The 8,495-nt window shown below is 49.7% G+C and overlaps 1 protein-coding gene across 1 annotated transcript in view; it reads left to right on the plus strand.

The window, feature by feature from the left end:
* IFFO2 (intermediate filament family orphan 2) overlaps positions 1–8,397 on the plus strand; it is a 47,845-nt gene extending 39,448 nt beyond the window's left edge. Inside the window, exon 9 of the mRNA XM_064397323.1 lies at positions 1,705–8,397. Within this exon, the coding sequence (XP_064253393.1) occupies positions 1,705–1,810 (106 nt within the window). The 3' untranslated portion in view covers positions 1,811–8,397. The remainder of the gene's footprint in view (positions 1–1,704) is intronic.
* Positions 8,398–8,495: the final 98 nt, after the last annotated feature.

Below are 8,495 nucleotides of genomic sequence, written 5' to 3' on the forward strand. Positions count from 1 at the left end.
AGTTCTGCTTGCTGGGAATTTCAGACTGTCTGTGCTGCCAGGCACTGACCCCCAGGAGAGCACTGCATTGACCTGAGGCTGTGGAGAAGCTTCCAGAATTGATTGATGGCACTGGGATTGTGGGTGTGGAGTTGATTAGACGTGTGTAATATCACTGAGTGGAAAACTGAGAGTTTGGGGTTTTAGAATATAGTAATAAATATGGAGCAAGATGGAGGTTTTAGGGCGGAGGCTGCTCCTTCTTCTTTACCTTCTTCACCTTCTTTTTCACCTTCTTCCTTCTTCTGCATGGATTTGGGTGATATTTTGTAACTGGACAGAAAAGTCTGCATTGCAGACTTCGAGTGATTTGTTATTGGGTTAAAAGTGACATTAATTTAGGTGTCATTTCTTAATTGGATAATTTAGCCTTAAAAGACCTTATAGCAAAAGATTGTTGGCCATTTAGTGCCTTGTTAATGAAGAAGTGCAGAACTCCCTGCTGTGGGACTGTAACACTGGTAAGAAACAATAAACACCAGAGTCTGACCTAAACTATCAGCTCGAGTGCCTTCCATCCTGACCTCAACAAAGGTAGAAAAAGAAGCTGAAAACCAGCACATGGCCCCTGGGTCTGGTGCTGGAGAGGGCACCTAGAACAGAGGCTAGACTCTGTTACAGGAACAAAGTAGGGATTTATTAAAAGGCCTTCAAAGATACACCTTGGGCAGTGCAAGAGCCTGGCTGAGGCTACACCCAAGGTGGACCATGGGGGATCAGTTTTCACAGTTTTGTAAGTTTAGCCCATTTGTATATTGTGGGTTAATTGTCCAATTACAGCTTCAGGTAATGAAGTCACATTCTCCCAGTTTGCTCCCCCCAGTTCACTTTTTGGGCTGCAGCAATGTCCTTGGTTCTGGGGCTGGAAAAGGATTGTTTTGTCTGACTAAATGTGAGGAGAACTTGCTAACACTCTGTATGAAATTCAGAGTTATACAACAATGCAGTACACAATCTGAGAAATATGAAAGCTAAAACTTAAGGCATCAGTTCCTGCCAGCTTGGGCTGAAGGCAACACTGTCACTTGATGGCCTTGTCCTTTGGAGAGTCTTGTGTCCCAGATCAGCCCTGAAAGGGGGCCTGCAGCAGGGAGTGGGGTCCTGTACCTTGGAACAGCCCCAAGGGGCTGCTCCTAAACACAGGGAGCTCCAGCTCAGCTGGACTTCAGTCTTTAACATCTCAGATTTAGAACTCTTAAAACCCCAAATTAAATATCAACTCTGGACTTACATGAAGAACTTGTTTTTTAATCTTCTCATGTGTTAAGAACCTTACACTATGAGGGATTTCTCTTATCTCTTGCTCAACCCCAGTAGAACAAGATGATAAACTTTCAATTTTCAGGGCTCTGGGTATTAGGGATGCTGAGAGTCTTTGCTCTCCATTTCCCCATCAGTAAACCTGGGACAGCCTCTGTGTTTGAGCAGGGGATGGCTGGGGTGGCACCTTGATTTTTCTACGGATATTTACTGTTTAACAAAAGTTTAATGTTACTAGAGGGGTTTTTTGAACAGCTTGGGGGAATATCAATATTTATTGTTAATAAAGGGGTTTTTAAATAGTATTGGGAAGGGAAAGTGACTGTTTTCTTGTAAGACTTTTTTCTTCCTTCAGTCATGGATATTTAACTTTTGGGCTGCACCTTTCCCTGTGTTTCCCTGCAGGAATTCTCCGTCCCCCAGCTCCGTAGCCAGCAGTGACTCAGGAAACACAGATGAAATTCAGGATGATTTGGACAGAGAGACGGACGTGGAGCCCATGGTCAGCTGATAGCAAGTGGGAGCATTCCAGTCAAGGGCAAGATGGAGAGAGAAGATTCCAAACCAATTGCTGGGGGAAAGGTGAAAGACTCGAGAGCCCCTGCAGAGGGACTCTGAGGACTCATTCCTACACGCATCCCCTCCCAGCCAAGGATTGGTGCTGTACATTTCTATTGTTCTACAAACCATAAATGCAGAGTCCTGTAGGAAAACACGGTGTTTTAATTGTGCCTTTGCCCCAAGCTGAGCCACTTTGAGCTCCAGTGGAATCTTAATAGCAGGTGTTTTTATAAAATATATTATTTAAAAAAGTAAAAACCAACCAAAGCTGGTGGCAGCAGAGGATGGTGCTGCAGAAGCTCTGGGTACTTCAATAAGCTGCTGGTTTTACTGAGCTGCTGCACTGATTGGCAAAAGCAACATTGGCAAAAAGAGCAGCAAAACCAAGACAATTGTGGTGCAATTACTGATGTGTGGCACAAGAAAAAAAAGAATTGCCTCCAAATTGAACTGCAAATGTTTAAAAACAACAGCGAGTTTGGAGGCAGCTCACAGGGTGAAGCAGTTCTACAAAATTCAGAGGGCTTTCTTCATCCCACCTTTTGGGGTGAGGGAGCCTTTGGGATGTGTCCAAGGTTTCTTCTGGACTCCAGGACCTGGAGGAGCAGGACTCAGCTCGGTGGCAAAGCAGGGGGGCACAGGAGGGGTCACTGGGGGGGGACTATCACTGAGTAACTACTATGCAAAAACAAAAAAAAAAGCTCGCCTTATTTATATGGAATGTTTGGTCCCTGCTGGGCTACAGTTATCCCTTGGGAAAAGGAAAGCTAAACCCACATTTGCACACTTAGATGTCTGTAGAGCTTCTTTTGAGGTGGAATGTCATATCACAATGCCTTTGTTTCCAGTGGTTGGGTTAGGAGGGGAGTCAGCCCTGGTTTGTGTCTTTTTTCAGGGCTTTTTTTTTTAAGTGTTTGCAGATTTTCCTTTGCAGACAGAGAGATAATTCCATTTTATGCTGCTTCCATGATGTGTAGAGTGGGGTAGGTGAAGCATCAGGATAAACTGACCTAGGTGTAGGCTGGAGACAGGACTTTGGGAGGGCTCCAGACCACTCTTCTTGGGGGATGCTGAGCACTGGGAAATGCTGTAATCCTTTTTAGGGTGTAGTAAACTAAATCCCAAAGTGCTGCTGCCCTGGAACTGGGGAGGAACAGCCACGTGCTTTCTCTGTGAGAAAGTGGCAAGATCTTGGCTTTGCCCATCTTTCTGTATTTTTACCCAGGAGAAGCAGCACCAAAGTCGGATCACACGGTGGTGGCTGAGGAAACTGCAGCCCCACCAAGCTCTTTGTGGTTAGAATGGGAATTGTAGCACCTCAGCCAGGTAAAAACAGGGTATAAACCTCAGCCAATAACTTTTTCTTTGTTTTTAAACCAAGATTGAGAGTGTAGTTGATACTGCCCAAAGCCAGCTGTGGGGTTAAGCAGTGGTTGGAACTCAGAGTAAATACCAAATGTGTTGTTTTGCCTGCCAGGAGGTGCTGTGCAGGAGCAGTGTTAGGGCTGGACAGGGAAAATCCCGATTTTTGCACCCTCTCAGTGTTATGGAAAGGCAAAGTGGCCAGTCCTGTGAGCTTCCTGAGTGGTGTTCCCAAGCCTCTGGATCTCTGGAGTTGCACTGCAAGCAAGCAGCCAGTGCAGATCCTGCTGCTGCATTCCCTAGAGAGCACAGGTCTCTTGGAAAATGGCTCATTCCTGCCTGGCAGCTCCTCAGTCTGGCCTGGCCATGGAGAGGGGCAGGGCCTGGGGGGTTCCTGGTGGGACTGTGGGCACAGGAATGTTTTTCCTCCTGTGCTGCTGTCAGCTCCACCTCCTGCCTGGGCACAGCTTTGAGGCCACGTGGGTCAGAGGAGCTCCCTGCCTTTCCCAGGCTGGGAAGGGGGACCAGGCTGATCCAGCAGCATCCACAGCATGCAGGGCACCAGCCACAGCTGATGGCTTCTGTCCAAGCCCCTGGAGCCAAGGATATTCCTGTGGTGTCCTTACTGGTGGCAATACCCAGTGCAGAGTAGGTGACAACTCCTTGGGTCCTGCGGTGAGGGGCTTTCCAAAGCCTGGTCTGTCCTGTAAATAACTTTTCTCTGGAAGAGAAACCTCATTCCAAAGTGCTCATTCCTGTTATTTCTTAGGTGGCCAAAGTGGTAAATGTGATGTTCACTAGGGCTGCAAGCTAGGGGGTGGGTGGGTGGGGATTTGGGGTGTTTTTTGGGCTGGGACTGCATGTTTGAAATCTGCAATTTGAAGGGTTTTGAAGGGTTTTGAACTTCAGCTGCTCCCGAGGAGCCTCTCCTGAGGCTGAGGAAGCGTCTGCCAAGTCTGGATGTCTGTGATGCTTCAGTGGCTGGGGCAGGCATTGCTCAGCACAGTGAATCAGCTCCTGGAGCCTGCCCCAGCTCCCTTCCTGGCTCCCTTCCTGCCGGGAATGCTCCTGGAGCCTGCCCCTGGTTCCTCTTATCCCAGGAACACTCCCAGATCCTGCCCCTGGCTCCTCTCACCCCAGGAACACTCCCAGATCCTGCTCCTGGCTCCTCTTATCCCAGGAACGTCCTGAAGCCTGCTCCTGGCTCCTCTTATCCCAGGAACACTCCCGGAGCCTGCTCCTGGCTCCTCTTATCCCAGGAACGTCCTGAAGCCTGCTCCTGGCTCCTCTTACCCCAGGAACACTCCCGGAGCCTGCTCCTGGCTCCTCTTACCCCAGGAACACTCCTGGACCCTGCCCCTGGCTCTGCCCACTCGGGAATGCTCCCAGAGCCTGCCCCTGGCTGTCCCCTCCCAGAGCCTGCCCCTGGCTGTCCCATCCCGGAGCCTGCCCCTGGCTCTCCTCACCCCAAAATGCTCCTGACACCCCAGCCCCAGCAGCTGTTGGGGTCGTGCTGTCCTTCCACTCTGGGTTTGTTATTTTTTATTAAAACTGACTGTCCCAGTAGGAAAAAGGCTGAGTGTTCCCAAACCCAGGAGCTGTTGTGCTGAGGGCAGGGAGTTCCCAAGCAGGAATTTGGGTGTGGGGTGGGCAGGAGCACCCACAGTGGGTGCTGAGGGAATTCCCACAGCTGGAATTGGGGTGAGGGGTGGGCAGGAGCACCCACAGTGGGTGCTGAGGGAATTCCCACAGCTGGAATTGGGTGTGGGGTGGGCAGGGGCACCCACAGTGGGTGCTGAGGGAATTCCCATATCAGGAATTGGGTGTGGGGTGGGCAGGAGCACCCACAGTGGGTGCTGAGGGAATTCCCATATCAGGAATTGGGGTGAGGGGTGGGCAGGAGCACCCACAGTGGGTGCTGAGGGAATTCCCACAGCTGGAATTGGGGTGTGGGGTGGGCAGGAGCACCCACAGTGGGTGCTGAGGGAATTCCCATATCAGGAATTGGGTGTGGGGTGGGCAGGAGCACCCACAGTGGGTGCTGAGGGAATTCCCACAGCAGGAATTGGGGTGAGGGGTGGGCAGGAGCCCCTGCAGTGGGGTGGGTGGGAGGGGTGTGGGTGCAGTAGAGGGTGTAGAGCTCACGTGCACGGGGGTGATGTGTAGGACAGTAGAGGTTCCCATGGTGTCGTGTCTTTCTTGTAACCACATGTAATCCATTTTTCAAGAAGGTGTTTTCATACTCGGGTCGGGGTTTATTTTCACTTAGGCTGGGCCAGCCTTTTGGGGGCAGCTGGGGTTGGTCCTTGGGGGTTTTCCTGGAGGTCGTTGGTTCCAAGTCCAGCCGTGCTGCTGCTCCTGCTCCGTGTGTGTGGCACCACTCCAGAAACAGATCAAAGCTTGCCAGAGAAAAAAGAGAAAAAAAGGAATTTACTTGTAAAAATGCTGGAAATTATTTTGATGACCTCTTTCTTTTTTCCTTTGTAAAGCTGTAAATACTTTATTTTCATTTTCTATTCTTAATGCGGTGTCATATTGACACTTTTTTAGATTTACAGTCAGAAAATCCTCCTCATCGTTTCTCATTTTTTAAAAGGGGATTTCAAGGAAGCAAATTTTTTTGCTCGCTAGCAGTGTAATAATAGATCAAATTCCTAAACTGGGTTTGTACAAAAATGTTTTCAGTAAACAAGTGGCAGTTTGTGGATGCATGTTGTTCAAAAATGTCCAAAGAATAATGTGGTACAAATGTTTTAAAGAATAATGTGGTACAAACATGTTTTTCAAGACTTAGTGATGATCATCTTAGTTCACACAAGGGAAAAAGCAAAATTCTTTAAAAAAAAAGTTTAGGGGGAATGTAATGAAACTCATCTAAGCTAAATGTGTAATCTATTTATAAAAACACAGTATATATTCTATTTTTATCAGAGGTTTTTAAAATGCAAACAGATTTCTGTTGGCAGATGCAATCATTCCCTTGTAAAGTCTCTTCTGCTCTGATGGGACCCCCAAATTCTCTGATGGTTCCAAGAGTCAACGTGGAAATAACCGGGACAGGTTTGGCTTGGAGCACTCACAGGTGGCTTCCTCCAGGGGAGGCTGCAGCTTCAGCATCTCTTCTGCCTCTGCAGAGTGGATGCTGTGATTTTATTCCCTTCCCTGGGATTTTATTCCCTTCCCCTGACTGGGAGGATGCTCCTGGAAGGGGTCAGGACCTCCTGGATGCCAGGAGCGTGGCAGGACAGGGGTTAAACTCTGCCTGGATAATAAAAAATTAAATACAAATTATATTTGTACCTGTAGAAATTGGGATTAACTCACAAAACAACAGATGGGAATCGTGCCTGAATATGCATCCAGAGCTGCTTCTAAAGTGAGATTATATTAATTTTCCTTCCCATGATCTTTCCTGCCAGCAAAAACAGGAGCTGGCTGTGGAAGGGCCGTGGGTGCTCCCAGAGCTGTTCCTGGTGTTTCCCTTGGCTCTGGGAGGATGTTTGTGTTGGAAGAGCTGCAGGGCTGGGAGGTTTCACGTTCGAGTGCTTCATTTTAGAGCTGAGTGTTTAAGGAGTGATTTATCCCGGCTAAATTAAGACATCCCAGCGCTTGCACGAGGCAGGGACGCCCCAGTGAGGATTTTCCACCCTTGGCTTCAGGACTTTTGGGGTTTTTGTCCTTCTGCTCGGCTGCAGGGCAGCACACAGCTTCTAAAGCTCTTTGCCCTTGGGGCTGCCACCCAAACACTGGATTTTAAGCTTTTTAGCGGGATGTAATTTGTGTCCCTGTGAGTTTTAATTGAGAAACAAAATTACCAACGAGGCAGCAGGCGGTGTCCTGGTGGGAATAACAGCCGAGGTGAGCTGGGAGCTCTGCCTGCCAAATTCTCCGTGGGAATGGGATCGCAGCCCCTCTCCCTGCAGAGGGAACACTCAGGGCTCGGCCAGGCCCTTGGCGGGGAAACACTCGAGCCTTCCCTTCTGTTTTTGTGTGAGCTCGGTGTCCTCGGACCCTTCTGCATTTGCAGGAGCCTCTCAAAGCTTCTCTTTTGAAGGAGCAACAAATTGTGTTTAAATGTGGGTATTTGATTGCAGGAATCACCATTCCCCCCTAATCTGAGGCACTCCAGCAGTGAAGCCCTTGGGAAGGGGGTGCTTGTTGGTCTGGCCAGCTCCCTTTTTTTGGAAATCAGGATGTTAAAGCTTAAAGCAACCCCTGGGGTGGCTTCAAAGCAGTGTCATCTCTGTGGCAGAGCAGCCCAGAGTACCAGAGTGCCACAAAGCCGGAGGAGCCGCCCAGACTGCCACCCCCAAAACCCCAAATTTCTGTTTTATTGGAGAGGGTTTGAGGGCGGTCCAGCCTCAGTCACTAAAACACACTCCTTTGTGTAACCTGGTTTCACCAAATAACTCACAATCCAGTCCCTAAAACACCTTCCTGTGGTTAACGTAAATGTAGCGACCTTCTGCCAAAAAAGATTATTTATTATTTATCGTGTTCAAGGGGGGGATTGATGCCTCTTCCCTCCTGCTGTGTCACTTCTTGTCGGTTCCTCTTTAGGTCACTTAAGAGTTTCTTTTATCCCCACGACAATGAACTACTGCTGGTGTGGGAACGCCCCTGGTTACCGTCCCCGTGTAAATACTGTGCTTTATATTCTGTATATTAGCTAATTTTAATGGAAAAGACTGGACTGATGATGCTGTTGGATGACCCCGGGTGGGGAAAGGCCGGAGGATGACCCAGCTCCCGGGCTTTGGGGCTGGAATTGCGTGCTGGGAGCCCGCAGCAGCTGCAGTGGGACCCCACCAGTGGATCTGGGACCGCGAAATCGAGAATCCAACCCACGAGGAGGAGCCCCGAGAACTCCCTCAGCCAGAGCCACAACCACCCGCCCTCCTCTGAGCTCGGCGGATTTGCTCCGTTTTCCTTTTTTTAGTGCCAAAACCGATCCCACCGTCCCCTCCCAGGTGTGCCGGCAGCTCTCCGTGTGCTGCTGCGGTGTCCGGCCCGGGTCCGGCCCGGTTCCAGCCCGGGTCCGGCCCCGGTCCAGCCCCTCCGTCCTGCCCGGTCTGGCTCAGCCCGCGGTGCCGGACCTGAAACGGGTCCCAGTCGGTCTCTGGTGACGATGAAAACCACAAAAAACTATAAAATAAATACCAAACTCCTGGTTGAGCGGCTCTGCGTGTTAATTCTTGGGTAGAAAACGCCTCCAAAGCAGAAGGATTTGGGTGTGGGGAGGGAGGGACCATCCCCGTCTCTGGAAATCCGCC

The sequence above is a fragment of the Passer domesticus genome, chromosome 22, assembly GCF_036417665.1.
Source record: "Passer domesticus isolate bPasDom1 chromosome 22, bPasDom1.hap1, whole genome shotgun sequence".
In the NCBI taxonomy this organism is placed as follows: Eukaryota; Metazoa; Chordata; class Aves; order Passeriformes; family Passeridae; genus Passer; species Passer domesticus.